This window comes from Siphateles boraxobius, unplaced genomic scaffold (genome assembly GCF_051911475.1).
Source record: "Siphateles boraxobius isolate OS27281-9 unplaced genomic scaffold, OSU_SipBor_1 19, whole genome shotgun sequence".
Classification (NCBI taxonomy): Eukaryota; Metazoa; Chordata; class Actinopteri; order Cypriniformes; family Leuciscidae; genus Siphateles; species Siphateles boraxobius.
Genome location: NW_027508799.1, coordinates 15,483,432 through 15,502,407, shown reverse-complemented (window position 1 = coordinate 15,502,407; position 18,976 = coordinate 15,483,432). Strand labels below are relative to the sequence as shown.

At 37.2% G+C, this 18,976-nt stretch overlaps 1 protein-coding gene across 21 annotated transcripts in view; it reads left to right on the top strand.

Moving 5' to 3' along the window:
- The window catches only part of celsr1a (cadherin EGF LAG seven-pass G-type receptor 1a), a 100,124-nt gene extending 81,864 nt beyond the window's left edge, over positions 1 to 18,260 (top strand). For 2 of the 21 annotated variants that reach the window (XM_077233930.1, XM_077233917.1), the window contains 19 exons: positions 1,055 to 1,149; positions 1,276 to 1,485; positions 2,380 to 2,563; positions 2,675 to 2,818; positions 2,942 to 3,122; positions 3,274 to 3,441; positions 3,588 to 3,714; positions 4,134 to 4,334; positions 5,870 to 6,044; positions 9,835 to 9,947; positions 10,050 to 10,129; positions 10,221 to 10,347; positions 11,325 to 11,450; positions 11,716 to 11,810; positions 13,313 to 13,413; positions 13,592 to 13,747; positions 13,863 to 14,090; positions 15,510 to 15,774; positions 17,250 to 18,260. In XM_077233930.1, coding sequence (XP_077090045.1) covers positions 1,055 to 1,149; positions 1,276 to 1,485; positions 2,380 to 2,563; positions 2,675 to 2,818; positions 2,942 to 3,122; positions 3,274 to 3,441; positions 3,588 to 3,714; positions 4,134 to 4,334; positions 5,870 to 6,044; positions 9,835 to 9,947; positions 10,050 to 10,129; positions 10,221 to 10,347; positions 11,325 to 11,450; positions 11,716 to 11,810; positions 13,313 to 13,413; positions 13,592 to 13,747; positions 13,863 to 14,090; positions 15,510 to 15,774; positions 17,250 to 17,274 — 2,801 coding nt within the window. In that variant the 3' untranslated portion in view covers positions 17,275 to 18,260. Of the gene's footprint in view, positions 1 to 1,054; positions 1,150 to 1,275; positions 1,486 to 2,379; positions 2,564 to 2,674; positions 2,819 to 2,941; positions 3,123 to 3,273; positions 3,442 to 3,587; positions 3,715 to 4,133; positions 4,335 to 5,869; positions 6,045 to 9,834; positions 9,948 to 10,049; positions 10,130 to 10,220; positions 10,348 to 11,324; positions 11,451 to 11,715; positions 11,853 to 13,312; positions 13,414 to 13,591; positions 13,748 to 13,862; positions 14,091 to 15,509; positions 15,775 to 17,249 lie in introns of all 21 variants that reach the window. The other 19 variants (XM_077233928.1, XM_077233918.1, XM_077233929.1 and 16 more) reach the window with 10 other exon arrangements.
- The last annotated feature ends 716 nt before the right edge of the window (positions 18,261 to 18,976 follow it).

Sequence of the window (18,976 nt, the reverse complement as noted above, 5' to 3'; positions counted from 1 at the left end):
TCATTTTACTATATGTGCCTATAGGGGTGGCAGGGGTTGGCGGCAATGTAAGTATCTGGATATTTGCCGCAGGGCGAGGGCTTCGATTACCTCTCTCTTTTTTGACCATACATGTTTGCATCCCTGAAATGAACCTGATTATGCCCTCGGGCGCTTGAGTAAATAAATAAATTAAATATGTGGCAGCCGTTGTGTGCAGTATACTTTCTTTTAACAAGCTGTTGTACTGATGTGATGACCAGTTATAGTTTTAATGTTAGTAAGCCTATTTAGAGGTGCGGATTAATTCAGGAAGGACTGTGTGTAGATATATTTTATTTTGTGTATTATGAGGTGGTCCGTGAAAATTCTTGATTACAAATAGTGGTCCACACTCACAAGAAGTTTGAAAACCCCTGATATATATAGTACATAATATTGTGACGTTTCTTGGAGTTTTACCATTTGACAGTCTGAAATAACCTTGTCATTCCATTAAAAATTAAATGATCTGATATTTTTAGAGACATACTAACTTTAACACTCATTCATGATGGTCTACCGGCTCCTCTCTGTGATATAATTTCCTGTGTCATTATTGTCTTGAAAAAAAAAAAAAGACTTGTTGGTTACACTAACTGACATTTGATTTGGCTTAGTTAGCTACAATGGTTTGTCTTTTAGTTTAAGACATTAAAGGGGAAAAAAGAATCTGAATCTTGTGCAAATGCCAGTGTTTTCAGTGTTTTTCTGTCGCTTGGCACTGCCCTACCCCACACTGACATTAGCCAGCTCTGTTAACAAAGAACTCTCATTGGCAGAACAATCCAGTTAGATCTTTTCATTGGTCGGGTAACCGAATGTTAATGAGGCCTCGTCTCAAGAGTATTGTGGGACATGGCTTGGCATCGCTTGTATAGTCACATTTACCAAAGTGCTTGTTGGAACGAGGTCTTGGTTTGAGAAACTTGAGAAACTGTACTTTCAGTAAAAGCATTTAATAATTTTATAACGTTTTTTTTAATGTATTTTATTTATTATATTATTCATCATATTGTTTTCTTACTGACTTTAGGCACTGCTGTCAGACACTGCAGTGAAGAGAAAGGCTGGTTTCCTCCTGAACTCTTTAACTGTACCACCATCACATTCTCCCACCTCAAAAAACTGGTACATCTAGCTGTTTTAATAATAATAAATCGATTTTAACTTATTATTGTTGTCATTATTGGAAAAAGCTTAATTTACCTCTCTATCTCCCCTACTCTTGTTCATAACCCACCTCTTTCCGGTCAGAATGAGGAGTTGCATCGTAATGAATCCACAATGGATGGGCAGAAATCGAAGGACATCGCTCACATGTTACAGAACGCCACAGACCAGACCAGCTCCTTATACGGCAACGACGTGAAGACGTCCTACCAGCTCATTTCCTGGATCCTGCACTATGAGAGCCAGCAACAGGGCTTTAACCTGGCCGCCATGCGTGACGCCAAATTTAACGAGGTTTGGATTTACTGCTTCATCTCTAATGTTCTCTCAATACAATCTGCTACAGTTCTAATACTTATCAGTGGTATTTAAGACAAGGATCACTGTTACTTTTGCTCATACATCCAGTTTAGGGTTACATATCTGAACAAACCCAACTATTTAACTTCATCACCCTCCCACACTGTTTTTGCTACATGCATAATACATCAAATTATGCAACTTGTTGAGGAGAGATGATTTTTCAAACATTTTTTCTACACCGGACATATGCGGCATGTCATGACGTGATAAACCAAGGTCCCATTATAATTAAAAGAGCTGTGTAGACTGGCAGTGCACATTGCAGACATCGTAATATCCAAAATATCATAAATACTCTGGGTTTTGAATTGTAACTGATGCTTGCCAGGGACATCTTCTTCAGTGAATGTAAAATGTATTTTGCACTCACCTAGCTTCCACCCAGAACAAGTGTATAAAACACATACTGTGACTACAACCTGAGCAACCGTGTGACGTCAACTTGTGCACATGCAAGCACTTTTTACCACTGTTTATTGCTATACCAATAATGGGATGTTAGGGGCAATTTTCTATTGGTGTCTGCTGTGCTTGAAAAGAAAAGATAAAACTCTGGCAGCCCAAAATTGTGAGCTTTGAGGTTTAGTGGATTAGTGTAAATAACACAGCATATAATGACTGATGTCATGAGAACGAAAACGCCCATGTTTAAAGCTCATCTGGCAACATGAATGTACTTATCTTGATACATGGTTTTAGGATAAGGATGCGCTTTAAAGACCGCATTCATTATGTCTCGCCTTGGCCCAGATTCAGACTTCTAATGGCTCTCACATCTCCAGAATTTTACCATGAAATACTGAGGTATGCGTTTGAATGTTTCAGAACATAGTGAAGGCCGGCAGTGCAATCTTGGATGCCAGTAATAAAGAGCACTGGGATCAGATACAGAGAACAGAAGGAGGCACAGCACATCTGCTGAGAAACTTTGAGGAATACGCCAACACTGTGGCTCAGAACATGAGGAAAACCTACCTGAAACCCTTCATCATTGTTACCGAGAACATGGGTGAGTTACATTGATTAAATCAATTTAAATACACTGTAGACCAATTATTGATTAAATAGTTTTGAACACCATACAGGTCTTCTTAACCTCCGTCTTTCTTTGACTCCTCAGTTTTTGCAGTGGATTATCTGGACGCCATTTATCCAGATGAGGTAAAAATCCCTCGTTTCCAAACAACTGACCAGGAGTGTCCCAAAGACCTTAAGTCATCTGTTCTTTTCCCGGAATTCAGCTTTAAACCTTCAGGTCATAAAGGTAAAACATACATTATAGTAACAATAAGACACTGAATTATTATTACTTAGTTAAAGTGTCAGTTTGAAAGCAGAATTGGTTTGCTAAAAGCTGGTTCAACGGTGAAATATCTTGTTCTTGTAGTTTCTCCTACAGGTGATCCAGAATCTCAGGGAAGCTCTGATGAAGAGCACGATCAGGCTGCAAAAAAGAGGAAAAGGCATGCTGAGAGTGTCCCTCCATTTCCTGTGGTTGCAGTCATCATCTATAAAACTCTAGGCCAGCTCCTACCAGAGCACTACGACCCTGACCGTCGGAGTCTCAGGTACAGAACGACACTTTTTAGTGCTTATCCGATTGAATAGTACTTGTCCAAATATTTAGTCCTGGTGGAATTCCACAGTCAAACACAGAACACTGTTGCCATGCTCAGAAGATCCATTTAGCATGTAATTGCTGCTCGTTTTTTTCCACAGGCTGCCAAACCGTCCGGTCATTAACACTCCCATCGTGAGCACAACTGTGTACAGTGAAGGCGAGCCATTACACATTCCTCTGGAGCAACCAATCACGCTGGACTACAATCTTCTGGAGACGGAGGAGAGAACCAAACCAGTGTGTGTGTTCTGGAACCACTCTATCATGTGAGTCACAACCCCTCCATACACATTCATTTTCACACATAATAACAGATAATACTAGCATTTCAAAAATCAGTCCGCATGCTTATTTCAGTAAGTTGTTGGTGTGTAGATGATTAATGCCAGTCTGGTATGTCTTTGTGTGTCAGTGTTGGCGGCACAGGTGGCTGGTCGTCCAAAGGATGTGACCTCATTTCCAGGAACCACACGCACATCAGCTGCCACTGCAATCACTTGACCAGCTTTGCCGTCCTTATGGACATCTCCAAGAGAGAGGTACTGTGGCTAAAAGGCTGCCAACTTGCCCCATTAACTTCAGTTCACCCAAAAATGAAAACACAGAAATCATTTATTCATCCTAACTTACGTTTATCATCAGAAAGTCAGAAAGTTGAAAGTCTACACAATCACCATTTTCAAACCTCAGTGGTTCTCATGCATGAACCAAGCATGTTTGAGCTTCTGTTTACCAAATTTGATGTGTGTATATTTATATGTGTATTATAATGCAAATGTTGATTGCATAGTCAATGGTTGGGCAGAAATCATAGAATATTAAAAATATCATTTGCGTTCCAAAGATTAAGCCAAAATAAGAGTAAATGGGTGAACTATCCCTTTAAACGTTTTTTTTTTCTGTTTTTTGTTTTTTGTTTTTCTGATTCTTTTATCGACTTTATCTCTCATTCTGTCAGCATGGTGATGTTCTTCCCCTGAAGATCGTCACCTACACCACAGTCTCCGCTTCTCTGCTGGCGCTCCTCCTCACCTTCATCCTGCTGGCCATCCTGCACAAACTACGCTCCAATCTCCACAGCATCCACAAGAACCTGGTGGTCGCCTTGTTCTTCTCCGAGCTGGTCTTCCTCATCGGAATCAACCAGACCGAGAACCCGGTGAGGAACTCTTCTTCAGAACATTACTGTGTGAAACCTGCAAAATACTGTCGAATGATAGCGAGCAGGAACTCAAAAGACCACACATGAAATTATAAGACTGGCTAAATGGGTTTGATCTTTCATCACGTTAAATCACAAGTGAGCATTTTGATAAATGTGGTTTGGTGTCTTCTCATCGAGAAAGTCTCATGTTGTAGTTTTCCCTCTCAGCAATATCCAGAATGTAGATCCTCATTCTCAAAATCCACTAATTGCTTTCTTAAGTCTGTAATTAACAGCTGGATATAGTTGAGGTTTCTTTGACAAATGGCTACGATTGCTGTGAGGAGGCTTTCATTTTGTGTTTTTGACAATCCATCGCTGAGTAGAGAAGAGCTTTAATGGTTTAAATGCATTTATATGCGGTTTGACACTATCTTTCTGGTGGCACTCACTGGATAACAGCATTTTAGATTTCAGATTTTTATATAGATGCTGCAGCATGTGAAACAACAGAAGCTTTATACATGGAAATATGTTTGCGATACCACTCATGAATGGAAGTTTTAAAATCCTCACTATTTTGCTCCTTCAAATTCCACAATTTCCAGCAGATTTTTCTCGTGGAGGCACCATTGGTGTCTGTTAGTACTAGGGGTCGATTTAGAGTTATACCGACACACTCTCACATTAGTTTAATATATGTGTGGTCTGGCTACACGTCGGACACACTGTTTAGGTCTAACTCTGTAGAGAAGGCATGTATATCTACTCCGATCTTTAACATAATGCAGTAGCTATTTAGACTAAGTGAAACAGAAGGTAGATGCTATTTACACTTAATTTCTTTGGATCAAGTGTAAATAGTAAGATATTGCATCTTGTTTACTGCAAATAGTGATACATGCTATTCACATAAATGTTCTTTTATTAAGGATAATCTATGTTTAAATCTATGAGTTAAGTGAAAACAGGCTTTACCAACAAGTTTGGTTATTTATATATATATATTTGTATTTATATATATATATATATATATATATATACAATTACAATATATAAAATGTGTGTCCACATTTTATTTCACCAAAATGTAGTATTCATTTGATTTAAGTCATCAAAAAATGTAATCCTTAAAAGCCTTTTGAAATTACCTAGAGAAATCTTAGCTTGAAAAATGCTAATTCTGCTCCAAGTATAAATGTAAATAAATTAATATTTAAATCTTTACATCATGGTAGTATTTGTTGTGCCGCCTTAAATTTTTTGCTATTATTTAAATTTCTATTTAAATTTTATTTCAAATTTTTATTATTTTGTTAATTATTGTATTTTTTTGCTAATATACTGTATTACCGTAATAATAATAAATCAATGTAAAGCATGTAATGCAATAATGAGAATATGCTCTCTCTCTCTCTCTCTCTCTCTCTCTCTCTCTCTCTCTCTCTCTCTCTCTCTCTCTCTCTCTCTCTCTCTCTCTCTCTCTCTCTCTCTCTCTCTCTCTCTCTCTCTCTCTCTCTCTCTCTCTCTCTCTCTCTCTCTCTCTCTAGTTTGTGTGTACGGTGATAGCCATCCTCCTGCACTACTTCTACATGTGCACGTTTGCCTGGACGTTTGTGGAGGGTTTGCACATTTACCGCATGCTCACAGAAGTCAGAAACATCAACCATGGCCACATGCGCTTCTACTACGCCATCGGCTGGGGGATCCCTGCTATTATTACAGGTCAGACACACACCCTCTTCAGTCTATGCCCTAATTACTACTTCATGTGCATACAGTACACCCAACCTAACGTCTTTGCAGGTTCATATTTGTACGCTCATGCACTCAGCGAATGTCCATAATGTCAACATAGATACACACCTTCAGCTTATGAATTTGACTATTGAACATATTTTTAATCCGCCACATTTATGTTGTCGGGCTTGGACTCCGCCCACACATGGTGTGTGTTTGTGTGATCCCTGTGGGAATGAGACAGGATGCCATTGTCTTCATAATACTACCTCTCGGTCTCTCGCTCTTTCTTTTTCTGTTTCTCTCCGATGGCTCCGCTCTCCATAATGGGTGTCACTTTCTCCACTGGCACATGCTCAAAGCAATGAAAAAGCCCCTATCTTACAGATAATAGAGGCTGACTCGACTCCTCTCTGCTCCTCCCAGCTCAATGAATGCCTGTCTGCTTTTTTTACTCCTTTCTGGAATGGTGCTGTGGATATGAATGATATGAAGACTTTTCCTGTTAATGGATGAACCCAAACCATATCTGGAGACTAGAATATCTTAGAATATCAGCGAAACATAGGGGAGGCTTAGTATCCATCCGCATAGAAACACTAAAAACCACTCAGAACACATTAGTAATTGTAGAATATCCTAGAAATCCCTAGCAATGACTAAGGGCAAAAATTTCAGAATACCTTAGCAACCATATACTGTAGAAAGACTCTAGAAACCACCCAGAACACCCTGGTATCCACATTGCTAAATAGCTTAAAACAGCTGCTATACATTGCAATCACATAGCACATTTCAAAACAGAAACTACCTAGCAATATGCTATAAACCAACGAGAGCACCTTAGCAAACACCTACACTAGCAATACCCTGAAACACTGCAATAATTACATAGAAATATCTTAAAATACAACACTCCCAACAACTTAACTGCATCACAACCTAAAAAACACTTGGAACACCTTAGTACCTGCATAGCAAAGCCCTAGCAACTAACTAACAAAAGGATTTAAACCACTTAGCATCATTAGCAACCACCTACAATATCAACCACCCTGAACACTGTGGCATTCACATGTTAAAAAAAACCCATTAACTTACCAAAAACATTGCAAAAAACTATAAAACCACTCAGAACACATTAGTAACTGCATAGCATAGCCTTAACAACAGTGTTGGGAGTAACCCGTTACAAAAGTAATGCATTACAGTAACATATTACTTTTTGCTGTAACGCAGTAGTGTAAGGCATTACTAATCAGTTTTCAGTAATATTTTACTCGGTACATGTTCAGTAAGGCTTGCGTTACAACAGACTTTTAGTTTTAATTGTAAAACAAACAAAAAACAAAACAAAAATAACAGGAAGACCGGGAGACATTAACGAATGAAAAATGCAAGTAGGCTAAATTACCTGTTCGTGGTCAGTCAATAGCCGCGTGTGGTGTCCAAGTCTGTAAATAAAGACTAAATGGCAGCGTCTGATATATTTGTATAGCGATTTATTTTTTACAGGAGTGCCGTGAGGTATAATTTCGGCCTCTGTGCTCGCGCTGGCCAGTGGAAAAGCAGCTAATGGTGAAGATGGCATGAAGAAGACTACACATTCGCGAGATGGACGTATGAGCATTAGGCTATTCGTTCTAATTTCTTTCTAAACAGTTAGCCTATGTTTATGTGGTATTTTTCATGTTTTCATCACGCAATCATGTTTTTGATGCGGTGGTCACGCGTTCATGTAAGGGCGGCGGCGCTGCCGATAAAGCACCTAAAAGCTGTCACAAAGGACCGGCAAGAGCAATGATTATGAATATGTCAAATATAGCAAGGAGACATTTTAATTGTTTATTAATAAAGTCAAGATGAAGTTGACGATGCTGACTCGCGATCTTCGCAGTAGGCTAGTGAATGCACATTTCATTTCACAAGCAGAGAGCAGTCTGTTTTCTTTCGTTTTTAATTGTTCTGTTTACAAGTAGACATATCAATATAGATATATTTTTTCAGGTCCGTGAATAGGCTACCTTATACGCTGAGTTTCGGTTCATTTATGAGACGCGCTCCAGTTCACGCGCTTAAATCCAGGCAATTGGTTGATGAAACATTGATTAAAATTAAGATACAATTAATACTAAACGAAATTCACTTTAAAGAAAGGCTTTGTGTGTGTAAGTTCTCTGTGAAAGTTTTAAAGCAGTCTTTTAGTGCAGTCCTTCAGAACGGTCGCGTCCGTAACGGAGAACTGTCACTTCTGTAACATTGTTTTTTCCTCATAAATGAGAACACGAAAAATAAAATAAAATGAATATTTTATGTTCTGTGGAGAGCCAACCCTTCTTCATCCGATTTGCGCAGTTTAATTCACAGAATTACAAAAAAACTAAAAAAATCGTTGCCTCCTAAAAGTTAAAGATTTTTTTTTTGTCACGCATGACTGTCTATTTCCCTAATATTAAATATAAAACGCATGTGTAGACTGATATTTTTCTAATGTCTGGACTCCTTTCAGGGAGGAGCCTATGGATAAAAACACGTTTCAATATTTTGGTATTCATGCATTGTCTGAGAATTTATATTTCAAGTTTTGACTGCAAATGTCATGTCCATAAAGCTGGAATTCCCAAATTTTAAATAATTTATCCTTAACTAGTTTTGTAGTGTAGGTCTACGTATTTTATAATGTTAAGTTAACTTCAAATAATACTAATAGTAATTTAAAGATGTGGTAGCATTGGATCTGGACGGGAAGGATAACGCTGGGAGTTGGAAGGGGTATTCTGCAAGTTCGTGGATCTGAGTGTCGCGATTTCGGTTTCATATTGCATATCATTACAGCCCTAGTCATTTTAGAATGTTAAGTTCTACTTCTGTATAGTTATTTTGGTGAAAGTAACTCAAAAGTAATACAGGAGTAATGTAACGCATTACAATTCTGAGACAGTAATATTGTAAGGTAATGAATTACTTTTAAATAACAGTAACAAGTAATATATAATGTATTACAGTTTGGAAGTAACTTGCACAACACTGCTTAACAACCACCTAGAATACCCTAGCAACCATGTAACAATTATTCAGGAGACCATAGCAACACCTTAGCAATCACCTACAGTAGCAACAACCTAGTAACCACCCTGAACACTGTGGCATTCACATGTTAAAAAAACACTCCCAAAAACTTAGCAACAGCATTGCAAAAAAAAAAAGACTCCACTCAGAACACAGTCACTCAGGACACCTTAGCAACCACCTACAGTAGCAACACCCTAGCAGGTTGTTAAAAAAACTACAAACAGTGTAAACTGCATAGCAACACCTTAGCAACCACTAAGCAACGCCCCTATAAATTACTCGCAATAACCAAATAACAACGGCCTGAAACCCACCTACAAAATCTTAGCATTGTGATTTACCTTGATTTTGCCAAACAAGACATGTTCCTGGATTAACATATTTCGTTGATCCTGGAACAACATTCCTGTCTGAAAAATTAGTCCTAATCCTAACACTACCCCTAAATTATCCCTTTAATTAGAGGGTAATGAATGACGGTAACTGAATAACACTGATGTACAAGCTCCTCACTCTGGTTGTAAGCCTAAACTTGACATTAACTGCAAGCTTGTCCCTCAAAAACTAATTGTTTGATTGGAATGTTGTTCCAGATGTGGTAAAATCACGTTCACCATCATGATGGCAGTAAGCAAGTTTTACAGAGAAAATCATGGTATCTTAAGATGGTGTAAAATACATGTTGGTGTTTATGTCCCATCAGGTTTGGCTGTGGGTTTGGATCCTCAGGGATATGGAAACCCTGACTTCTGCTGGCTGTCTGTCCATGACACCCTCATCTGGAGTTTTGCCGGACCCATTGGTGTAGTGGTGCTGGTAAATCTATCCGCCAGTCGTCTATAGATCATTCTAACTATCAGTCTCATGTAATTCTCTACATGCATTAACTGCTTGAATGTTAAACAATCTCTTTAACAGGTCAACGTTGTTATCTTTATGCTGGCAGCCAAGGCGTCGTGTGGCCGTAGACAACGTTCCTATGAGAAGTCTGGGGTCATGTAAGACGTTGTTATCCTGTCAGCATTTACTGAGGATTGTTTTATAAAGTATAGTGGTGCTCATTGTGGTTTGTTTTTGCATGTGCTCCAGTCCTGCTATGCGGATGGCCTTCTTACTCCTGTTGCTCATTAGCGCCACCTGGGTGCTGGGTTTAATGGCTGTTAACAGTGATGTCATGACCTTCCACTATCTGTTTGCCATCTTCAGCTGTCTGCAGGTAAAAGTCATGCTCTTTCTGAAAAAATGGAAATAAGGAAAGCATCACTATGGCCCGGTTTCACAGACAAGGCTTAGGGATAGTTCACCCAAAAATTTAAATTAGCCCATGATTTACTCATCCACAAGTATTCAGTGTATATGGCATTCTTCTTTCAGGCGAATACAATCGGAGTTATATTAAAAAAACGTCCTGGCTCTTCCAAGCTTTTTAATTGCAGTGAATGGCTGTTTCTGTTTTGAAGTCCATAACTGTGCATCTATTCATCATAAAAGTGCATCTATCCATCATAACAGTGCATCTGTCCATCATAACAGTGCATCTATCCATCATAACAGTGCATCTATCCATCATAACAGTGCATCTATCCATCATAACTGTGCATCTGTCCATCACAACAGTGCATCTGTCCATCATAACAGTGCATCTGTCCATCATAACAGTGCATCTATCCATCATAACAGTGCATCTATCCATCATAACAGTGCATCTATCCGTCATAAAAGTTCTCCGGGGAGTTAATAAAGGCCTTCTGAAGCGAAGCAATGCGTTTGTCTAAGAAAAATATCCATATTTAAAGTTACAAAGAAAAATTCTAGCTCCCGGCTATACGCAGTCTACTTACGCCTAAAGCGTAAGAATGTAATATATACACCTAGGATGACTTGAGGGTGAGTAAATCGTGGGCTAATTTTCATTTTTGGGTGAACTATCCCTTTAAGCCAGATTACAGCCCTAGAAAGTTACAGGCAGGTAAGTTTGGAGCTAAAATCTGTAGGATAGAGGACTTGAGAACCCCTGGCTTATCAACTAATTGTAATAAATAAGTTTAAGCTGAAGCACTAAAATTAGTTAAGGTAAAACTGAAATAAAAAATAAAGCTAAATAAATTTGTTCAAAAATGACAAAAGCACGTAACACGTAAAACAAAAATAACTAACACAGACAGGTTTCCTTTTCCGGTTTCTATTTTTCAGGGCATATTCATTTTCTTCTTCCACATCGTGTTCAATAAAGAGGTGAGGAAACATCTGAAGAACGTTTTCACGGGAAAGAAACAGTTACCTGATGAGTCCAGCACCACACGCACCACCCTACTGACGGTAAGTTTCTGTAACATATAAATGATTCAATATTTATACATGAATTATCCTTAATGCATCTGAAAACAGCAGTTAGATTCGGATTAAATGTCAATTTGTCTAGTAGCAAATGAATAACCAAGTCATTTCAGTTATGTAATTTGCAAGCAGTAAGAAAGTAATTTCATCGTATATAAAAGGAAGAAGTTCGCTGTGAAGTGGTCTGGCATCTGGAAATGTACTATTTGTCTTGATTTACAGTACTGTGCTCTTCCTCTGTCTTTAGCGTACTCTGAACTGTAATAACACATACATGGAGGACGGCGCGCTGTTCCGCTCGGGCATCGGCGAGTCGACGGTGTCTCTGGAGAGCACAGTCAGGTCAGCTAAGAGTCACAGCAGCTACCTTACTTACACGCACAGGTAACACGCTACTGCTTGGGCACGGCGCTACACGCTCATTATGTAACATTTCACTTTCTCTTTCTATCCTACTTGACATTTCTCAATAGCTTTAATGATTTATTCTTTTTTAATTGACTCTTCTCTTTTCATATGCATGTGCAAAAATGCATGGCTTCTGCTTTGCTTTGCAGTGCTGCGATAATGTACACAGACTCTAACCTGTCCCTGCATGTATATCCATGAATGTTGTGTGTTAACATCCGTCTCATTCTATACACTGAACGCAACCATGTGACATCTCAAATGCTCTGTTTATAGATTCAGTTCATTAGTCATTTTCAAAGCACTTATCATTATGTGTAAATAATATGAATTTGCTGACAGGATTCAGTATTATGATGAATTGTATGCTATATTTTAAGAACACCTCCCTGCAAGCTTGTTGCTAGCATTGCATACTAGCAGAAGGATCTACCAATTAACTATATAGTTCAGTCATGAAACTTAATATGGCGTAGGCTGATAAGTCATGAAATCTGCAAGCCATCACATCATTACCGCAAGGCTTCTGATGATCTTGTACCCCGGTCCAGACTCAAGCGGAAAGGTGACCGAGCCTTTTGGATAGCTGGTCCCAGGGTATGGAATACTTTACCTCTCGCCATCCGCTCCATCCCCACGCTGCATTCTTTTAAAACGGCTTTGAAAAAACACTTCCATAGCTTGGCATTTAACTCCGACCCAAGAGAGACCGAAATATATTAATTTTATGTTGTTGTGTTTTGTATCCTGGTTTTAAATGGTTTTATTGTTGGAATTGTAATGGAATTGTATTGTTGGAATTGAATTGGAAAAGCACTTTGGGCTGCACTTGAGGCAGTAGAAATGTGCTTATAAAAAAATAAAAAAAATAAACTAAACTTGCAGCCAATGAGATTGTTGCTTGCTCAACATAGAAGTTGTCTGGTTCATTATTTGCTGTAAGCTAGTCCTGCATCAGTTCCTCTGAGCCCCTCCACCTCCCCCAGCTCCACCTGCCTAGATCTGCCACAGGTTTTCTTTTGTTTATGTCTATTTATGCAGCAGTAGCTTATCTTACATGCTCACATCAGTATGTCTGTGTGTTTATTAGCAGTAGCAACTCCATACTTTCATATACATGGAAGTATATACAATATATATGCAAGTATATATATATATATATATATATATATATATATATATACTGTATATTTTAAAAGCTAGTTGTATCTTGGGCGTGTAATTAAGTGCATTTTTAGGAGTTTAGACTCAATTTTATGAAGCTGAACCTTTAGATAACAAGAATTTTAGCAAGTCAAAACAGCCTGATTGGTCATATGTGGGACATTTTTCATTTTATTTTGTTTTTCACTCGAATCTAATCTCACTGTGTAGAGGTCATGTGAGGGGCATCTGTCTTGTATCTCTCTCATTCTCCTTCTTTCACTCCTACACAGGGATGAATTGGGTCAGAAGCCCAGTGTTTCATCTGGAAATGCTAAAGCCGGACTCACTGACATTGACGGCTCACTCTTCCATAACGGCACTAAAGCAGATGGTATGACAAAACTTTACCAAGCCAGCACTGATATATACTTAATGCCTGTTATCCACATGTAGACTAGGGTAGTGTGACATCTTTATTCTAACTACAAAATGTGTTGATAAAATTGCTAAGCTTCTGTATGTATCCTTAAACAAACTGCTGAGATTGATGTAAGGTTGTGTGTATTCAGACTCAGATTCGGACAGCGAGCTCTCTGTAGACGAACACAGCAGCTCGTACGCCTCCTCTCACTCATCCGACAGCGAGGATGAAGACATCGACATGAAGCCAAAGTGGAATAATGAGAGACAACCACTACACAGCACTCCAAAGGGTACAAAAGATGGTATTTGTCTTTCATAATTACGTTAAATATGGAAATCTAAAAAAATTGAAGGATGTACAGTATTTGCAGGTTATTGAAGTGCGAAATAACATTAACCACGTCCATTGTGTTTCAGTGGACACAGTGTCCAATCATGTCAAGCCTTACTGGCCGATTGAAGCCACGACAGCTAGTGACAGTGAAGATCCCGGAGGGGCAGAGAGACTGAAAGTGGAGACGAAAGTTAATGTGGAGCTCCATCAGGAAAATAAACTCAATCACACTGGAGAGACCACTCAGGACAAAGACCAACCAACACCCTCCGTTCAAGCCAACAGCAACCACCAGCCTGAACAGAGGAAAGGTAAGAGTGGAAAATGAACACTTTTATTAACTGTAAAACACCAGTTGAGCAGGGATTTTTTTCAACTATAAAATCTAGAAAGATAAATCAAAAATAAATATAATAAAGAAATCAAAAATAAAGAAATAAAGAGATTAACACTCTGGCCAATTTTAGGTTTTACATTTTTTAACTTTTTTGCTTCATCAGAATAGGATGACACTTGGTGACTTTTGGCTCATTAGCTATGTGAACACACAAAAACATCATGGACATGATTCAGATATGTTAAATGGTGAAAAAAGGTCACACTTGGCTCCTTTGCTCTGACATAGGTAATGAATGGGAAATACGAAAACTCAAATCAGACTACAAATCAGCCACTTTACAGAAAAAAAGTGCAGAGCAAAGAAGATTTATCACTATTCATTCCTTATTTTGTTATATTTTTTAATTATCAAACACTGAGTAACAAAAATGCTTTCCATGTGTTCCCTTTGTTCCATGTGTTCCCAATCAAACAATGTTAATGTTTGATTGTAATCATAATGCAAAACCTGATTCTTATCTAACAACAAATTGTAACACTCTACAATAAGGTTCATTCGTTAACATTAGTTCATGTATTAACTAACATGAGTTAACAATGAGCAATACATTTTTTACTGTATTTATTAATCTTTGTTAATGTTAGTTAATAAAAACTACAGCTGTTCATTGTTTGTTCATGTTAGTTCACAGTGCATTAACTAATGTTAATAAATGCAACCTTTGATTTTAATAATGTAATAGTAAATGTTGAAATTGATATTAACTAAGATTAATAAATGACATTGAAGTGTTGATCATTCTTAGTTCATGTTAACTAAGGTAGGTAACTAATCTTAACTAATGAACCTTATTGTAAAGTGTAACCTAACACAATATCTAAACCTTGACAAAAAGTAGTCTTTTAGAATGTCTAGATATATATCCATATGCAACCTAATAAAATTAAGGAATTATGTCTAAAAATGGCAATCCGAAGCCACTCTTTATATTTATATAGGGAGCTATACAGGTGGTAACACGATATTACACAAGTTTTTATTTTTTTAACGCCTCTGGATGGCACTATTCTCACTTTAAAAAAAATAATTTTAAAGGCCATTTTAATGTGAAATATTGCATTTATTGAAAAATAATTAAATAAATATTGCACAGTATCACAAAATCCCCTCAAAATTCGAAATAATAATCAAAAAATAGTATTGAACAAAAACAGAAAAAAAAAAAAGTTACACTACAAGACTTTTGTCACTTTTGACTGAGAAGGAGCCAAATGTGACCCCTAAACGAAGAGGTCAAGAGGCTTAAAAAAAAGTACAAAAATATATTTTGTTGCTATACATTCTACATACAGTTTTTATACTAATATCCTCATGTACTTTCTTCTCATAGGTATTTTGAAGAATAAGATCACGTATCCTCCTCCGCTGACAGACAAAAACATGAAAAACAAACTTCGGGAGAAGTTATCGGACTACAATCCCCCCACCATCTCCTCCAGAGCACCCTCTATAGCCTCTAATGATGGAGGAAATGGCCACAACGTCCTCATCAAGCCCCCTCATCGACCGCCCGTCCCGCCACGAGAACAGCAGAACGGCATCGCCATGAATCTAAAATCAGCGACCGTCAATGGCGGCAACCACTCAGACTCTGAGTAAGAGGCTCTTCACACTGCACCTTTCTTCTCCCAAACCTATCTTTTGTTATCTGTTTTTTGTTTTCTTTTCTTTTCTTGTTTGTTTGGTTTTAATTACAAAGGCAGTTCAGTAATGGGTAATAAATTACATTAGGGTTCATTCTTTTATTCTATTAATAATTGCATTATTAGCTGATACTAATACCAGTGAAATATCATGATACCAATGTTGATACTTCCTCAAAAACAAATTGGTGAATTTTTATAACATTTATAACATTTATAAACATTTATAACTAAAAATGACCAGTTCTTGTACATCATTTATTAATCTTAGTTCATTTCAACATTTGCTAAAACATTTCTGTTAACATTATTTAATGCACCCTGAACTAACAGTGAACAATTGTATTTTTTTATTAACTAACATCAACAAAGGTTAATCAATGCTATGCAAACATATTACGCACCGTTAGTTAATGCATTAACCATTGTTACCAAATGTGACCCTATTGTAAAGTGTTACTGAAAAAAAGAGATTTCTTTATTTCTTAGTGACATTTCACTGTTCTTTCTGTGATTATTATATATTAATAGGGGTGTAACGATACCCTCGTGTCACGATTCGATACATATCACGATACAATATTAGCGCGATACTCCAAGACTTATGGTAAAAGGTTAACAAAAAATGTACAAACAAAAAATTTGATATTACATTGGGTGTGTAAATGAATAGGCTTGTGCTGGTAACCCAATGCACCAGACAATAGTGACACCAGAACAAAAATATTCTTGATTCTGAAGCTGAAAATAGAGAATTATTTTAGACAAATATGATTGCACTCTGTCACTGGCTAGATATTTTAAAAAAGTAATGTAAGCCATTTTTTACTGGTAACAGAAGACATTTGGCATTATCAGGACCCACAAATATTCCCCCATTGCATTATTATACATTATATTCAACATTATAGTAGTTTAATGTAGTACCGACACTAAAACTCATGAAACTTTTTCACAGAAATACATATTGCCACTATCCACGATACATATTGTTGCATTTTTGTATTGCGATATATTGTGATACGATAGATTGTTGCACCCCTATATATTTACATAACGTATATATGTAAAATCAACACATGATGTAGGTGCACACATGTTGCAACTGTACTGTGCATGTTTAAACCGTAGTGACTCCACCGAACGATACTGAACAAAAACTGGTATTGTTACATTTTCGACTTGTTACCGAAGTACTAGTACCAGATATTTCTAGATTATGGATGTTCATTTTTGCATGTTTTTGAAACCTGAGCCCTCTGATTCTGTTCAGCTCTGTTGTCTGTTGGAGCATGTGTCCCGAAAACAAAGAGCGTCTTCTTTACACCCGTTGTCCATGTGGCATGCGGCTGCTGTATCCCTACAGAACACCCTCCTAACCCGCATGTATCCTCCTCCCTTTTCTCTCCCTTTTCTGCTCACTACAGCGGCAGTAATGAAACATCAATTTGACCCAGCAGGAAACCGGAGGAACTTCTGCCCTCTTGAGGGACGAATATCAGCCCTTGACAATGGGAGGAAGGTGGATTACCCAAAAACCCCCTCCTTATATGCGCACCTTGCTCTCCAGCGTGTCCCTGGGGTCCAGGCTTCATCGGAGGACAGTGTTACTGCAGATGTCAGTCTGTTAAATGAACCATAAGGAAAGAATAAGGGAATGTATCTAAATACGCAAGACCAGGTCAGCGAAGAAGAAGTGCCAAACCACTCAACGTGGGACTTCAACCATCCCAGCATGCCGAGCGACGCGCTCTGACTGACTGACAGGTGGACTTGAAGAGACACATATGTTGTTTCGTACGTAGTTTTGTATGATCGCACAAGGCTGCAACTGTGTAGAGACATTTTCTGATCACAGAATGCTGAAATGTTCTTGGCCCGTCCTCATAGAGGAGATCCTTCTCTCGACTAATGCCTTCCTCGTGTAATTACTGTGTAGATATATATTTGTTGTTGCTGTTTTGAAATTGTAATATTTTTAAGGCACATTTGTATATTGAAAAGCATTTTTAATAACATTTCATGCCAGACTATTTTTATCCAATGTGGTTCAATCAAAGATGTTTTTTGTACTTGATTTGCAGCGTTAATCATTTGGGTTTCTCTGGTGCTCTAGTCTCAAAACATGACTAAAAAAAACACTGTTCAACTTTGACCATATTCACTGGTGATGTTTAGTAATGTTGGAACTGTGAAGACGTTGCCCTTAGACTCAAGGAAATGAAAATGAATGTGTTTTCTTTTTTTTTGTTATTAATCGAAAAGTTCATAATTCATGTTCCAAAGTCACAGCAGTGAAAGAGACTCGTAGATGTTTTAAATCATTTTTCACCACAAAAGACACTGGATTTCTTATGAAATAGCTGTATTTATTTTTATGTTTTCAGACACTGGACAAAAATTGAAGCTGTAAAAATAAAAGCTCACTGAATTTGTAACTTTTTTTGTCTCATTCCAAGCACAACTGAGAGGTCTAGTAAACATAAACATAAACAGTTTTTTCTGTAAATCAGGATTAGCACTAAAGTTTATATATACACATAAAAAAAGAAATAATAATAAAAAAAATTATTTTCATTTTAGAGAGAGAGAGAGAGAGAGAGAGAGAGAGAGAGAGAGAGAGAGAGAGAGAGAGAGAGAGAGAGAGAGAGAGAGAGAGAGAGAGAGAGAGAGAGAGAGAGAGATTACATCTACTTTAAAATCAATGCTGGAAATAGTTTCTAAAATAAATATTTTAAAATATTTATTATTTATATGTGTACATGAAGTAAATTTATAAAAATGACATGAATAATTACATTACAATTTTAAAGTTTCTAACAAATGTTAGAGTTGGCATTTTGTCATAGGATTAATTTATGGTCACAGACAGAAATTGCTAGTTAAAGTTTAAATAATATAATAATAATTTTATATTAAATACAATAAATAAATTACTAAACAATAAGTATATAATTGAACATTTCACATTTCAAGAAAACTGTTCTCCTGGTAGCATAATGAAGTTAGGATTTTTTTTTCCCTGGTCACAAAATATGACAAATATATTTCATATTTACATTCCTCAAATACATTTCTTTTTTATTGATTAATTAATTAATTAATAATTCAATTCATTAAAAAATAATAATAATCATAAAAGTTGTTTAAAAGA